Source organism: Vitis riparia, chromosome 15, assembly GCF_004353265.1.
Source record: "Vitis riparia cultivar Riparia Gloire de Montpellier isolate 1030 chromosome 15, EGFV_Vit.rip_1.0, whole genome shotgun sequence".
NCBI lineage: Eukaryota > Viridiplantae > Streptophyta > Magnoliopsida > Vitales > Vitaceae > Vitis > Vitis riparia.
Genome location: NC_048445.1, coordinates 8035316 through 8052517, shown reverse-complemented (window position 1 = coordinate 8052517; position 17202 = coordinate 8035316). Strand labels below are relative to the sequence as shown.

Below are 17202 nucleotides of genomic sequence, written 5' to 3'. Positions count from 1 at the left end.
GACCTACAGTGAATTATGATATTGACTATCAAATAATCATGATTTAATAAGTTACGTTGCATGAGGTCTCAACCTTGAGAGAATATTGAACTAATTTTGAAGTCTTCAATGGTTGTGACCTATGGGTGAAACCTTAAGGTGATCATGTATTCATCATGGATGGAGTTAGTATTGATTAAAGTAGATAAATATTCTAAAGATAGGCATCAAGATATCTCATAAGATTGAGACAATATGTCCCTGACCTTTAGGCGATCCTAAGGACATGTGATTATGAAATTTGTGATCATAGTAATTCTTGAAGGAAATTTGAAATATGCTCTTTGAGAGTTAGAGTATATTAGTAGATCACATAAGAATCTAAGACTCAAGGATGATAGTTAATTAAATTTAATCAAATTTCAGCTCAATGTAATTACATAAAATATTGAAATACAGTTAACTCTTTTTAGTGGCATATACTTGAGTCCACTTCAAAATTGGCATATCAAATTAATTAATTGGAGTACAATATGACTAATTAATTAATTAGGACATAATGAACTAGATTAAGTAACCTAAACACAAGATAGGGTCAGGTCACTTAAACCCATAAAGAATACCCTTTAAGGGTTTAGGTTTAACAATTCCAAATTATTGTCTTCTAGAGAGCTTCCATCATTTTCTCTTTAAGGAGATTGTGTAACCACTTTACATAAGTGTTAAGGGCAAAAAAAAGAGTAACTGAGTGGAAGACTGTCAGGTAGTTGAGACATAAGTGCTTAGGGCTAAAGAAGGAGTGACCAAGTGGAAGACTGTCAGGTAGTTGAGATTATGTTCTTCAAGCAGAGTTTTGATCTAGGAACATTTAGATCAAAAGCTAAAGTTTTTTAAGCCCTAGATCTGAAGTTCTTTTTTTCTTTTTTTTTTTCTTTTGTATTCTACTGCAATTAGATTTAGTATTCCTAGATTGTTAGATGCATGCACCTATGATCTACGGGTATCCTTTAATACATATATGTACTACTGGCCTTCACTTCAAAGTTTCAACAAAGATTTTAAAATTTTTCATTTAGATGAGAGAAAGGAAATTTTAGAGAGATCTTCACCTCCAACCACTAAGATTGAAGCAAAAATAGGAAATTTTATATTTTCATAAGATTTGACGGAAGCAATGCTGGATGATTTTCATTTGAGCAGGATGCAAAGGTTTTCACTTGTCACTTATATGAGGTAATTATGAGTTGATTTGATCATTATCTTGCTTTCTTAAAGGCACAATAGGAAGTTAAGGTCTAAGTAACTCATTTTTAACATAAATGCCTTTCAATATTTCAATTATTTACATAAAACTCTAAAAGAAAAAGATATTTTTACAAGAAAAAAGTTAGAGCATTTTTATCAAAACAAAAAAAAAAAAAAAGGTATTTTTAAACCCAAAAAGTGGAGAATTAGATTTACAAATTATCATTCCATCCCTTTTAATCAAATAACCCTAGAATATGTAACCTTATTTGACTATGAAAAAAAAAAACAATAATAGTAGAATATTATTTGGTTGGTTTTACAATTCAAGGGCAGGAGTGGCCTTCCATGGACCGAAAATTTGGCTTGGTCTTTGCAGTTGAGGATCAAGGCTCGCACAGTGGATGTACTGAAGACCACCATCCCGGACAACGGTAGTCCGTAATCCATCTCCCGCCGGTTCACATCAACCCTTTCTACACATTCTCCATACTTCCTGTAACATTTGCAACATTATTAGTTAACAGTCTAATATATCAGTCGCATTCAGATTTCTATCATCTTCATCACATACATTTCTTTTGGATTGAGTTTGAAAATGTATAGTATGTATGTTAAATTCCTTCTAATTTTAGTGCATGCATGTGTTGAATATTCCTTATATACGTACGTACTTCCTGAGGGGAAAAGCAAAATTCGCCTGGGGTTTCAATACTTACGTAGTAAAAAACTGCCATATCTGGAAATTGCTCAGAGAATATCCATTGGAGAAGGTGATGAACAAGCTTCGATCTTCCTCGGGTGCTCTCTCTTGCCACGGATTCCATTCTTTCGCAAAAGGGTTGAGTTTGGATCCAGCCCTAATTGCCACATCTGGCATCCCATTTACTGGGGAAAGCCCTGGCGGGACTGCAGCGCCACCCTGCTGGTTTGTCCCCTCTTTTAATGGTCGGATCCATTTTCTCTCAACCTTTGCAGCAGTTTCAATATCATGGGCTTCATCATAAGTGTTATTATCAGCCTTGAGTCCTCTCTCTTCCAAAATATCCTTGAAAATCACACCCTATACTCCATCAAAGAGCCCAGAAATGTACTTAGAGAGGGAATCTTTGTTTTTAAATGCCTCATGGAGTGAGGAATGACACCCAGAATGTGATGTCTCACATCGGATAGGGGAGCAAGTTCCTGGCGTTATATATGTAGAGACTCCTCTTAACCAAGTAGACGCGTTTTAAAGCCGTGAGGGCCCCCTTGGGTCCAAAGCGGACAATATCTACCTGGTTAGGTGCGGGTCGTTACAAATGGTATCAGAGCCGATCCCCGACCCCGATGTGGGGGTTTGTTTGACTCCGTAAGGGGTGTTGGTATGTTTGACCCCGCAATCCCGTGGGACACAACGAGGACGTTGTGTCTGCATGGGGGGTGTGTTTGTGATGTCTCACATCGGATAGGGGAGAATGTTCCTAGCGCTATATATGTAGAGGTTCCTCTTAACCAAGTAGACGCGTTTTAAAGCTGTGAGGGCCCCCTTGGGCTCAAAGCGAACAATATCTACATGGTTGGGTGTAGCAGTGATCAGAATGACATCCGAAGAATTGGACTGAAGCAAATCAGAGTTGAGAGAAAAGCCAAGGCGACCTCGGCACAAGCAGGGGCCAAGAGTTCATGATCATCATGACAACACAATTGTTTCACTATATCATCATACCCTTTTGCCTAAAGTCATAGCCAGAAGGAAATAATCCTCTAGGAGAGTTGGACATCGGTCCCCATATCAATAATTCTTCGAAACACAATCCTTTCCATATCGTGGACGAAAACAATGGACTGAACTGCGTCCATGGAGATGAAATAAACTCTGTGGAGAGAATGAAGATGTGTGTCTATTGTGTGATGGACGAAGCTGTGTTTTTTTCTCTCAATGTGTGTGTGTGTGGGGAGAGGAAAACTGTGAGTTGGTGAGAGACAGAAGGGGAACTGAGGTCCCTTTTATATTGACACGCGGGGACGGTTTAGGACAATCGAGAAGTGTTGCTACTGTTGAGAGAGAGAGAGAGAGAGAGAGAGAGAGAGGCATATGTAGGTATTTTTGTGGCAAGTGCAATGGTTCAGAGTTTGAAAATAATCTGGTTTTTGGCACCTGGGATTAGATTCCTGCAACCGCACCACGTATTCTTTTGTGATTAGCCAAAGTGTGACCCAAAACTTCTTGTATTTACCAATTAATGATTTAAGGATCACCAATTTGAAAAAATAACCTTTGCTCTTTTGAAAATTTTAAATATAACCTTGGTTCAAAATTGTTAGGGGTTATTTTTGTTGAAAAAAAAAATCATATTTTTTGTTTTTAAAATATGAAAATTACGTTTTCAAATTGATTCCATAGTTTAGAAGTTTGGAAGAGAAAATATTTAGCATCATTAATAAGAGGATTTATAAGTTGTTATCTCTGGTGGAGTCACCATCCTAAACACAATGAAAGAGAAAATTTCCTTTTCTTTTTTTAAAATTTATTTCATTCCAAAAAGATAATAGTGTTATAAATAAATAAAAAAAATTTATAAATATTATTTCGCTATGTTAGAATTATATCTCCTTTATCTGTAAAACTAGATTAGGGTTTCAAACTTACTCATCTGGCAAGAGGGTAAGAGGTAGTTTATACAAGAAAGTGAATTAAAGTGGTCTTTCTTCCTTTTTGTGGTTTAAAATTTGAATTTGTAATTATCTAGATTATTTTCCTTTCCAATTTTGAATTGTTATTTTCTAAAATTAGGGTTGCTCTGTAAAACTCTATTTATATTTAGTTTCTCAATAAAAAAAAAGGTTATGTCATATTTTTTTCATCTATTATTCTTCTATATGGTATTAGAGCTTTACTTTTTTTGGGCTCATCTCTCCTTCTTCTCTTCTTTCTCACCACATCATGGCTGAAAACACTCAAATTGTTATACTGAATGCCCAAGAACCCAATAAACCTTTCACCTGGCCCTCATTCATCTCTCTAATCAAAACATTATCAAACTTACCTCCACCAATTACCTTTTATGGAAACTCCAAATTAAAGTACTTCTCATTGGTTATGATCTCCAAAATTTTTTTGATGAATTTCATCCATGCCTACCAGCCACTATCTCCGCCATTAACACTACTGCACCCAATCCAGAATACCACACTTGGACGTTTCAGGATAAATTAATTTTTGGTGCATTAGTTGGTTCTCTCACTCTGTCTATTATTCCACTCATTCAACAAGCTAAAACGTCTTGTGAAGCTTGGACCACTCTTGCCAATACCTATGCACGTCCTCCTTGAGGCCACATTAAACAAATTAAGGGACAACTCAAGCAAGCTACCAAAGGTTCTCAAACGATCACTAAATACATGTGATTTATAAAGACATGTGTCGATAAACTTACTCTTCTAGGCAAACCCATGGATGATGAAGACCTTATCGAAAAGATTCTCGATGGACTTGATGATGAATACAAATTTATTGTTGATGCTATTGAAGGATGTGAGACTCTAATTTCCTTTGATGAACTTCATGAAAAAATGATTAATAAGGAGCTTTTATTATGCGCGAATCAATCCACTTCTTCATCATTGCCTACTTCTGAAAACCCAACACACACCACCCTAATTCTGGAAACAACCAATCAAGTCTCCCTTGGCCATCATGGGTGCCATCCACTTCACTCGCTTTCGTGCCCCATGGCCCCTCGGCCACCCCTCAAGATGATCACCCTCCTCATCGTCCTTATTTGGGTAAATGTCAAAGTTGCAAAGCACAAGGACATACAACTCAACAATATCCTCTTTATTGGTCATTGTCATTAACTCCAAATTGTACTCTGATTTCTCAACCATAACAACAGTGGCAACCTCATTCTTCCCAACAATGGCAACCCCGACCCCCGCAACATTGGCAACCACAGGCACATCTTGTTACTACCATTGCTCCTAAAAACTCTAGTTGGCTTCTCGATAATGGTGTATCACACCATGTCACCACTGACTTTAGCAATCTATCTATTTATACTATGTATAACAATTTTGATGACATTATGATTGGCGATAGCTCAAGCCTTCCTATTACCCACACTGGTTTCACTTCTCTTTTTACTCCTCATACTTTCTCTTTATAAAACGTGCTTTGTATCCTTAACATGCATAAGAATCTTATCAAAAAATCTCTCAGTTTTGTAAATATAATAACACCTCTGTTGAATTCTTGCCTTTTTTTTGTGAAGGATCTACACGGAGGCAATCATTTTGCAGGGGTCGACTAAATATGGTGTGTATGAGTGGGTGGTCTCCTCCAGGTCATTTTCTAGTGTCAAGACCACTTCATTTGAGTGGCATCATAAAGTAGGACATCCATCATCTTCAATACTTCGGCATCTTGTTCCTAGTTTCAATTTAGAATTATCGAGTCCATTATCTTTATCTTTCAATTGTAATGCATGTCAATGCAATAAGAGTCATAAGTACTAGCGGAGCCAGCCAAGGCCGAAGAGGGGCACATACCCCCTAAACAATAAAATCACAATAAGGGTTTTGAACCCATGACCCTTTATTTAAAGGGAAAACATACTTTCCATTACATTATATACCATTGTCTCTCCTTATTTTTGTCATCCCTGAAATAATTCTTTTATTTATGCCCCGTCTAGAGCACATTCCTAGCTCCGCCATTGGTCATAAGTTACCATTTTCAATCTATACTCTTACATCTTCTTTTTTGCTGTAAATTATTTTCTCTGATGTGTGGACCTTGCCAATTTATTCCATTGATAATTTCAAATATTATGTTGTTTTTGTATCCACTTTAATATATATTTGGTTTTATCCTCTTAAACGTAAATCTCATATTCATGATGTTTTCATTTGATTTCAATCAATTGTCAAAAAATTCTTTAATCGGAAAATTATCACATTATATTATGATAATGGAGGGGGAAGAATATCAAGCACTTTCATCCTATCTTGTTTCTCAAGGAATCTCACATCTCACTTCACTTACACATACTTGATAACACAATGGGTATTTTGAATGTCATCATTATCATATCATTGAAATTGGTTTATCTCTTCTCTCCCATTCCTCCATGCCTTTGTTATATTAGTCTAATGTTTTTGCCACTACGGTCTATCTTACCAATCGTATGGCAACTCCCACACCCCAATTTTCCTCTCTTTATCTTAGAATTTTTCCTAATTATTCAAAACTTCATGTTTTTAGATGTCTATGTTATCCTTTGTTACATTCATATTCTTCTCATAAAAATGTTCCTTGCTCTGCTCCATGTGTTTTTCTTGGTTACTCTCTCACTCAAAGTGTTTACTTGTGTCTTGAACCTTCTTCTAAAATCTGTATATCCTGTCATAATAAGTTTGTTGAAAAAATGCTTTATTAAGCATGTGTTGAAGTTATCAAGAAGTTTTGACCTATATATGGGTGAGACCCTAAGGTGGTAACATATTTCCTACAAATTGGTCACTATTGATAAAGGTTGGTGACAATAAATATTCTCAATAAAGATACCATAATATCCCATAAGATAAAGAATTGTTTATTTTATCTTATTAAAATCATACTAATTTGCATTGATCCATGCACAAGGCAACTCAATTTATTGAATTTTATCATTGTAAGGTGTCTTAACAGCTTTATGTGATTTTTGTGAGGAAACAACGTGAAAAACGATACGATTGGAGCAATCCGAATCACTTTGCTACCCCCTTCTTCTGCTGGCTTGCAACCCCTGTTTGCTATTTAAAGGACAGTAAAATAGAGGAGCAAAAATTGTAAAAAAGGAAAAAATAAATAAACCCAACGAGATTTTTTCCATCACCACTTCATAACCTAGGTTCACTAACCTTTGAGTAGTGAACTCTAGCTGCCTGCATTCTTTTGCAAAATCCACCCGCTATTTTCATTTCCTTGTTTCATTGAAGACACCTTGCAGCCCTTTGAGCTTATACTCTCTCTCTCACACACACACACACACACTCATTAAGATCTCCGTTACCCAGCAAAGTTAAAGCCTTGAGAAAGAGCATAATCCAGCTCTTGGGGGCATGCATGAGCACCTAAACTTATGGAAGCATGATGACCAACCATCTCCCTCTAATAGCTATGTACGGTTGGTAAGAAAGGCGACAACACAAATCCCTCTAAAGATGACATCTGTAGCAATAACCCATGGTCCTCCCTATAAAGAACCTTCATGGAGACAAAGAGAAATAAGAATACGAAGGGAAAAGAGAATATATTTTGTTTCATTTTAGTTTTAGTTAGCAATAAGGGAATCATTTCTAGTTACATTTACTTGGGATTACCACTTAGATTTTTAGATGTGAATTTGACTTGCAACATTTCAAAATTCTCATTTCCGCTTTCATTTCAAACTTTTGTTTAAATGCATTTCAGTTGACTTGTCTTCAAGTTCCATTTTCATGAATTAAAATTTTCAAATTTCACATTTCAAAGCATCCACTATTTGTGTGCTTAGATTGAATCACTGGAAAAGGGAATTGTTCAGTTCACTATTACCAATCAATGTTTCTTTCATGACATTAAAACACTTCATTAATTTTTCCTCTTAATTTCCTCAACACACTACACATTTTCCTTTTTAGTAGTAACTACTGGTTGTTCGACACCTTTATGAAAAATTACTACTCGCAGTCCCTCACCGTGTACATGCAAACGTAATTAGGAGCATGAAGGAGTGTTTGATAAAACTTAATACTTGTTATTTAATAATTTAAGCTGATTTTAAATTAAATTATATTTAAGTTATTAAATTAAAATTTATTACTTAATTCTTACTTTAACCATTAAAGTTGTTTGATAAAATTAACTTAAAATTTATCTAAATCATTAAATTGATATATTTATCCCGATGAATTATAATTAATACATAAGATGTCGAATAACAATAGAAGTTGTAGAGTAGGTCGAATAATAATGGAAGTTGTGAAGTAGCAAAAAAAAAATTGATCATGAAGATAATTAGGAAAAAAATTATAAAAAAGTAAAATAAAGATGTGAATTTAAAAATAAGTTAATTATTTTTATTCATTACTAAAAGTTATTTTTAACTTTAAATCATATTATTAAATTATTTTATCGAACATACTTAATTTATTTAACAATTTAAATTAAATTATTAAGTCAATTCAACTATTAAATTAGTTTTCCAAACACCCACCTAGAGTTTCTTGTTTTTTCCTAAAGTGTTTATCTTCTTCCTGTACTCAAAAGAATATTAAATACCATATGATTCTTCTAAATGTTAGCATGCCTTTGGAGAAATGATGATCACGGTATCATTGTTATTCAACTATCGCATTTCTCCTTGACATGATAAAAAGGAATGATATAAGGATCTATAAATCATCCAGAAAGAAAAAAAAAAAAAAACCACCTTTTTTCTAAGCCTAAATCCATATTTTATGAGGAAATCAGCCAAATTAAGAGGAAATTGTCCACATGCATTAACCCCCATTTCACAATAGCTTATCAAATATATATACACAAAACATTGAATTGAAAGTCAAAAACCTTATTCATGTTAAACAACAATTTCACACTACTCCAAATCACCTTTCTCAATAAACCAAACCAGCCAACACAAAAACTCCACATCATATATGTGAAATCAAACCCCCCAACACAGTCCATAAACAACCTAACTTTAAGGTAGTTCATAAACAACCTTCGTTGAGCAAGGATAGCATCAATTCTTTCATCACCTTCGTTGATTCTTCCTTGCTTGGTATTTCTTGCACCACAATGTTCTTCCATTAATAGTAAATTTCGAATCATTTCTACCTCTAAGTATCATACCAGGCATAGCAGATGACTTAAAGACCATTGTACCAAACAATGGAGGCCCCTTATTTAGTGCCTTGGACTGCACAGCTACCCTTTCAATACAATCTCCATATTTCCTGTCATATACCATCATCAAGTTAGCCACTGGAACTACTTGTATTAGTAGAATAATTTGAATTGATGCTATGATTTAATGCCAAAACTAGCTATATTATAACAAATCGGATGTTTTTTTATGAATGAGCACTTCCATAATATGCCTCCTATATACAACTCTTTTTTCTAATAGAACTAAGGATTTGAATACTTAGAAAAAAATTTAGAAATTTGCGGTTTGGAGATCCGAAGCCCATGAGCGAAGGTGAAGAATAGCATATTTTGGTCCTTTGGCACTCGCTTAATCCAATTAGGGTACCGCTCTTCAGCAAAAGGGTTCAACTTTGACTCAACCCTAGGTGCACCTGATGATGAAACTTGAGAAGAAGAATTTTGGGCCATATTTCTTGAGAAGAAGAGTTGATATGTTTGGAAAGAAAGAAAATGTGCCACTCTTCTTAGAGAAAAGAGTGTTTGAAGAGGGAATTTGTTTTTTTTTTTTTGAAGAATGAAAATGTATATATCACTAAAGATAGAAAGTTAATATGTTGAAGAAGAAATTAGGGTTGATAAGATGCTAGTAAACGGTTTTGGAGTCCTTTTCTATCAATACTAAAATATTTTACTGACATTTTAAAAGTTTTGTCTCTACAAATGTGCAATTGTATTCAGTTGGTATAATACCTTAATATGATGAACACAATCCACTATTTTTATAAATATGACTCTATTAATTTTATCATGATGAAATATTCACTGATTTAACGTTCTCTTACCTACTTGATAATATTTGAAAATAACCGATTATACAATTAGATTTACAAAATCTGAAAGGATGCACTCCTACAATCTAATTTATGAATCATCAATGAATAGAGAATAAAACCCAATGATTTTGTATCTCATAATCATGATAGATTGCTCATGATCAAATCGTGCATCCAATATGCTATAAGAGTGGTTTACCATATGAAGTTGCCTACTTTTATATTGGATCAATACCTTTCACACAATTTCCCAACCCCAACACCCCCATCCCTCCCTTTTTCTGGTCTAAGTAGTCATGGTAAGACAATTAATGTTTCACCCCATATGATGCATTGTTATGAAACATTAACACATCAAAAATATTATTCAATTTTCCATTAATTAGCTATCTAATTATTCTATAAGTTATAAGTTTCTGAATTTAAGGTACTAAGGACACATTTGAAAAAAAAAACATTCAACGATACTAAGTAAGAATACATTTGAAGAAATTTGAGTGTAAAATACCAAGGAGAAGTAAGGGGGTTGTAGTAGAAATTCCAACAATTTAATATATATGTTAAAAGGGAATTCCAATTTAATGCGATTGTCAATTATTAATAGTAGAATAAATTACCAAGGATATTTATCTTACTTTTTTTTTCTTAATACATTTTGACAATTTGAACTTCCATATTATGCAATTACCTGAAAATATTGGATAATAAAAAGAGAATTTGTCGTATCGGTTGCATAGTTAACAACATAACACCATCCATATGTCTCCAACATAAACCTAAATAATATTAAGATTACAATCTTGTAGAGTAACAATTTGCTTTTGTTTTATTTCTCACTTGTTATGTTTTATTTTCTTTACAATTCTAAAGGGTAAATCTTTACATATTTTCTTTAAAAAAAAAAAAGAAAGAAAGAAAAAAGCCCAAAATAAATATATCTTTTTCTATATAGGATTTACGAAAATTTACTCAAATGTTTTAGAGGTAAATATTATTATTTTAATAATTAACTTATAACTATTCAAGAATAAAATTGGCAATTAAAAATTAAAAATTTAACAATTAAAAAAATAATTTTAAGTTAATAAATTAGTTTTATATGTTACCTCAATTTCATTTCATTTATTTTTCCTCTTCTACATAAAGGTTAAATAATATAAAATTTTCTAATTTCATATTTTTCACAATTAATGAAACCAAACATAAAAAAATTCATTTTCCTTAATATGTTTTTCTTTTCCTTAGTACTTTAAAGAAACCAAACATAACATAAGGGTTCAATATGAGAAACCTAATATCAAAGTAAGCGCTTGAAACCCCCAAAAGCGATGCTTAAACCTTAATTTTCAAGGGGAAAGACATGGTTTTCTTACCTAAAAATGAGACCCCAAGCTAAAACTTGATCGATGTTTTAAAATCAACCCAACATAGGTACATTCAACGCCCTAGGAGAGTGTCTCATGGTCTCCTCTGCTCATAAAGCTACTCGCATTACTACCATTAATGCAAAAGTCCACAAATACAAAACTAGAACTTAAAATGTCATTAATAACCTTGAAATTGTATTAGATGCATGTGCACAAAATTTATTTACTTAAAAAAGAAAAACTAAACCATGCAAAATACTTAGAGTTAATATAAGCACAAGAAATGAAAGAAAAACTAGACAAAATAGCAAAGAAAATAATGAATTAATGTAGCTAAAAACACAAAACCTAGAGCTTAAAATAGGAAGACACCTCCCCAACACACCAAAACTTCCTCTCTCAACTACAAAATGCACTTATATAGCCCTCAAATGTCGCCTTGAGTGATTTTGGTCATGTGGAAGCATCCTAAAAACAGTTGGAGATGAAAGCATAATGTAAGAAATAGTCAAAACATGTGGGCTTGTAAGATTCAGTTGAATTGTGAAGCTTGAATTAATTTTGTTACGTTTTTGTTCAGGATGCCGAGGGTTGAACTCCCTACTGAGTTTGTCAATTAGGATCAAGTTGCCTAGTTAGCTTATGGGGGTTAAAGGAGGCAATGCCCCTTGGAATTTGTGTTTTATTATTATTTTTATGTGATGAATAGTGAGTTGACTTCCATTCTATATTCAGGCTTGTTGTAATTTAGGGTTTTTTCTTGTTAGAGTGTGTGACCGTAATGGATAGATGTGTGAGAGGTTCATCATTTTAATCTCTTTTTTTCTTTTTTCTTTAATTAGTGAATTCTTAAATATTGATACACTATGTGGACGTAGAAATCACATTGATTAAACTCATATTTTTCCTTATTTTCTACTTGTGTATATCCGTGGTTTTGGTTAACAGATCCATGGTTGCCAAAGGAAATGGCAGCACACTAAGAGTAGCACCATCTGAGGTGGTGTTTCTGGTAGTTACCCTGGAGGGAATGGAGGCAACTGAAGTGGTGCCTTTTGTCCCATCATTTCCGGTAGTGCACTCCCCATGTTGGTGGCAGGAATGGCGGAAGTCTTGAAGTGGCATTATTATGCACTCATCCATCTACTTTAATCTGTACTTTTTGCCTCGGTGCCTTCCAAATTCATGATAGGTATCCCCCTAAGTTTCTATTTTACTCTTAAATTAAACCACAAAAATGTGATGTAATACGTGTGGAACGTGAGATAACAAAGTCTAATAAATAAGTTTATTAAGGGAAGCACAAAATTGACCCTTCACGCAGATCATATCTAATTTACTCTTAAAATGTGATTTCAGCTTAAAGGTCATCAATATATGGGTTTAATTAATCAGTGTCGACTATTAACTAATTGGTTTAGGGCACTATGGTTTAAGAACCCTTTTCGAACCTATACCTAAGTTTCAAGCTAGTATTGGAGATGACAGTAAGTTTTCACACACCTTTCCTCTATATTGATTTTGATTTTTTTCTATACAATGAGGATAATATTGTAAAATTTCTAAATGATCTTTCCTCACAACTCAAAATATGATCTAAATAAACTTCTTCTATTTTATTTTCTGTATTATGAGTCACTTCGCGAGGCTGACATAAGAGCATATGTCACACAACGGAGTGCCACCAATCACTATCTAGGATCTTCTATGTCCCCAATTTTTCCACACTAGCATCTTTCTTGGAGAACAAGATAAACCTAACTCCATAGTGAAGTTTTATTTTGGTAGAAACACAAAGGAAGCCTATATAATACATTGAACCATACTCAAGAATTCATCCATTCGCTTGTCTTCTACCTTCATCACTTCAAACACCACTAGTCGGGCTAGTTACCATGGAAGAAACACCCCATATAGCCATTCTTACAAATCCAGGGATGGGTCACCTCATCCCATTTGTGGAGTTAGCCAAGAGATTAGTTCTTTCTCATAATTTTTCCGTCACTTGTCTTGTTCCTACCATTGGTTCTCCTTCCAAAGCTCAAGAAACAGTCTTGAAATGCCTTCCTCAAGGTATAAGCTATGTATTTCTTCCTGCAGTGAGCTTTGATGACCTCAAAGAGGATGTTAGAGCCGAAATCAAAGTTTCACTCACTATGTCCCGCTCTCTTTCTCCACTTCGAGAAGTACTCAAGTCAATAATGATTAGAACCCGGTTAGTCGCCTTGATTGTTGATCCTTATGGCACCGGTGCCTTCGATCTTGCAGAGGAATTTGGGGTCCCTTGCTACATTTTCTTCATGTCCAATGCTATGGCCTTATCATTTTGTCTTCACTTGCCAAAGTTGGATGAGATGATCTCCTGTGAGTATAGAGACCTACCTGAACCAGTCAACATTCCTGGGTGCATCCCGGTTCAGGGGAGAGATCTCATGGACCCGGTCCGGGACAGAAAGAATGAGGCGTACAAAATGTTTCTTCACCATGTAAAGCGCTTCACCTTAGCTGAAGGTATTATAGTAAATAGCTGCATGGACTTGGAAGCAGGAGCTGTAAGGGCTTTGCAAGATGGAGGATTGGTTAAACCACCAGTCTACCCCGTTGGACCGCTGGTGCGGACCTGGTCAAGGATTGGGGACGATGATGATTCTGAATGCTTAAGATGGTTGGATGGTCAGCCAGATGGGTCTGTTCTATACGTTTCATTTGGAAGTGGTGGAACCCTCTCTTATGATCAGGTCAATGAACTAGCCTTAGGGTTGGAGATGAGTGAACAGAGATTCTTATGGGTGCTAAGAACCCCAAATGATAGATCTTCCAATGCAGCATACTTAACCAACCAAAGCCAAAACGACGCTTTTGATTACTTACCAAAAGGGTTTAGGGATAGGACAAGAGGGCAAGGTCTAATACTGCCCTCTTGGGCACCACAGATCAAGGTCCTGAGCCACAGCTCAGTGAGTGGATTTTTAACACACTGTGGTTGGAATTCAACTCTGGAGAGCATCATGTGTGGTGTGCCTTTGATTGCTTGGCCGCTCTATTCTGAGCAAAAGATGAATGCTGTAATGCTAACTGAGGGTCTGCAAGTGGCATTGAGACCAGAAGTCAACAAAAGTGGCTTAGTTCAGAGGGAGGAAATTGTGAGAGTCGTGAAGGGTTTAATGACAGGAGGACATGGGGTTCGGATAAGAGCGAAAGAATTGAAGGAAGCTGCTACGAAAGCATTATGCGACGATGGGTCTTCTTCTAAGGCACTGTTGGAGTTTGTACTCGCGTGTAAGAATAAAATAGGCAGATAAAATCACTCAAGCATTATCTTCACTTTTCTTTATTGTAGTAGGTGTGGGCCGATGGCTACGTGCATGGCAAGACTTTCCTTTTTTTTTTTTTTTTTTTTTTGAGTCAACACAGCTCCTCTCCGGACCTGTTAAAATAAAAAATTTGTGGAGGTTGGGTTTTAAACCAGAGCACAGGTCGAGATACTCTTGCCTAACCACTAGGCCATCTGTATAATTTGTTGTACGTATTAAGGCACAAACACATATTCATATCCATGAGAAAATCAAAATATTAATTAATAAATAAATAAATTTTAATTTTATTTATTTACTTTTAAAATATAAAAACTATTATGATCATTCTTTATATCTTTTTCATTATTTCTTTTATATCCTTAAATAATTAACATCATTATTTTAGTATTAAATATATTTTAAAACTTAATAATATTTATGTGTTTTGATCATTGATGTTTTTGATAAAATTTTTGTCCATGTTTTTTTATATATTCATAAAATTTAAGTATCAATATATTTGTAAAATCCAATATTTTTATATTTCATCCAAATTAAAATATTTAATTTTATATAAATTATAATTGATTTATGGATTTTTAAATATATATTTTATATGTTATAAAATATAATAATATTTTGATCTTATAAATGATAAATACAATCAAATATTTTCTATTAAATGATAATATTTTGAAAAATAAAATAATTTATTAATAATAATAATTTAAAGTAAGTAATAATATATTAAATCTATAATTTATGCCACAAAAATATTTCTTTTTTATTTTTACTCTCATTACTTATTTAAAATGTAACGTTTTTTTTTTTTTTAGAATTACAATGGAAAGTCTAGGCATAAGGAATATAATTTTAAAAAATATCAATACAATCATAACATAAATTTTATATTATATTAAAATGGACCTTCAATGTGTCAGGGGGTAATTTTGAGCCATTGTTCTTTAAAAAGGGTCCATTGGATGTGTGGGTAATTTGAATCCTTGATCGGTAGGTAATTCTAAGCCATTGGATGCATGTTCATTAATGATGGACCATAATATCATTTTAGTCCTTTTTAACACAATCTTTAATTATTAATATTATTTATTAGTACTATTATTTGACGTATTGTCGAAATTAATTACTTATTATTGAAAACTTATGAATAATATTTATCTTATAAGTATTATTAATATGTATTGCATATTAATATTATTATAATTATTATTGCAACTAATTATTTGTTATTAACTATAAGACAAATAATATTTTTATTAATATTTTAATATTAAAATTATTAAAAAGAAAGTAAATAATAAAAATAATAAAAAGATAAAAGGAAAGATCAGAAAAAGAAAATTACAAAGAGCAAAGGTGAAATTGTAGAAAAAGACAAAAGGGTAATTTTGATATTTTTTGAAAATCAAATATTCAAACATCGTTCAAAACAATTTAAGTAGATCTTAGGGACTTAGGAGTGTTTGGTACATGGAAATAGGGAATGAGAATGGATATTTTGTTTCAATTTTTATTTTTATTTAGTGAAATGAATTTGATAATTTTATTTATAGTATTTAGATAAACTTCGGAATCTAATATTAAAATGATTAATTTTTATTCCAATGCATGTTTGGTATTAATAGAAATAGGAATGAAAAAGAAATAAATTGACAAGAATATCTTTACATACAATTTAAAATAAATTTTTATTATTTTAAAAGAATAAATTTTGAGAGTTTTTTTTGTTAATAAATTAAAGAATATCCCTCAAAATATTAGGCCACAAGAATCTTTCTTAGCCAAAGAAACTGTTAAAATGCAATGACTTAGCTATAAAGAAATGAAATATTCCAATGATAAAATAATAATTTTAGACTTTTTATATTATCACATGAGATGAATAAATTAGAATATCACATACTTGTGATGAATCGAAATCCTAGTTAGAATTAAAATTTGATGGTTGTTCAATCATTTTTTATTTCATTTCTATCTTCATAAAAGTGATCCAAAAATGGAAATAAGTGAGATAATGAATGAGATGTCCATGAAGTTTAAGGCAATAACCATGTAGATCATGGATGAAATGTAATGACAAATGAACCCATTATTTAAAAATGATATTTTTCCATTGATTTCTAAGTGTTTTGGGGATATGATTTACATATAAGAGATAAGAGAAAAAGTAATTACTATCTCAATTATTGAATCTTATTTTTGGAATCTATATTTTAAAAGTACTTTTATTTAAAATTTTAATTAAATAAAAATTTATTTTATGCTTCCTTTTTTAGTAAAAATATGCTTCCCTCCTTAGGATACAAACAAATCATACGTCCTGAAACTTCAAGACAATGTGTAAGAGTTATGGGCTTTATGGCTATCACTGTGTATTTCATGGATGGAATGCTTAAATAGGAAAATTATCCACTGTTTTGCATATCGGATTGCTCCCGCCTTTTAATTTCTAATGACAGATGAGCCTGTTGTTTTCAGATGATCTTTTTCATTTTTTTGATGTGCAAGTATTTTGGGTATAGGATTCAAATATAGTAGATAGTAGTAAAAGTAATTACTACCTCAAATAATCTTAAATTTTTTAA

General features: G+C 33.0%; 1 protein-coding gene and 1 non-coding gene across 2 annotated transcripts; both read left to right on the top strand.

Annotated features, from left to right (window-relative positions):
* Nucleotides 1–4656: 4656 nt before the first annotated feature.
* LOC117932832 lies at nucleotides 4657–4789 on the top strand. Its single transcript, XR_004654239.1, has one exon. It is a non-coding gene; the product is annotated as a small nucleolar RNA Z247 (small nucleolar RNA).
* Nucleotides 4790–13170: 8381 nt separating this feature from the next.
* On the top strand, nucleotides 13171–14634 carry LOC117931837 (hydroquinone glucosyltransferase-like). The gene has a single exon (XM_034852909.1). The coding sequence runs from the start codon at nucleotides 13196–13198 to the stop codon at nucleotides 14600–14602; it is 1407 nt and encodes a 468-aa protein (XP_034708800.1). The 5' UTR covers nucleotides 13171–13195; the 3' UTR covers nucleotides 14603–14634.
* Nucleotides 14635–17202: the final 2568 nt, after the last annotated feature.

Bases quoted from the DNA above. Each gene is read 5' to 3' on its own strand.
- LOC117931837 (XM_034852909.1), top strand. From the start codon at position 13,196: ATGGAAGAAACACCCCATATAGCCATTCTTACAAATCCAGGGATGGGT.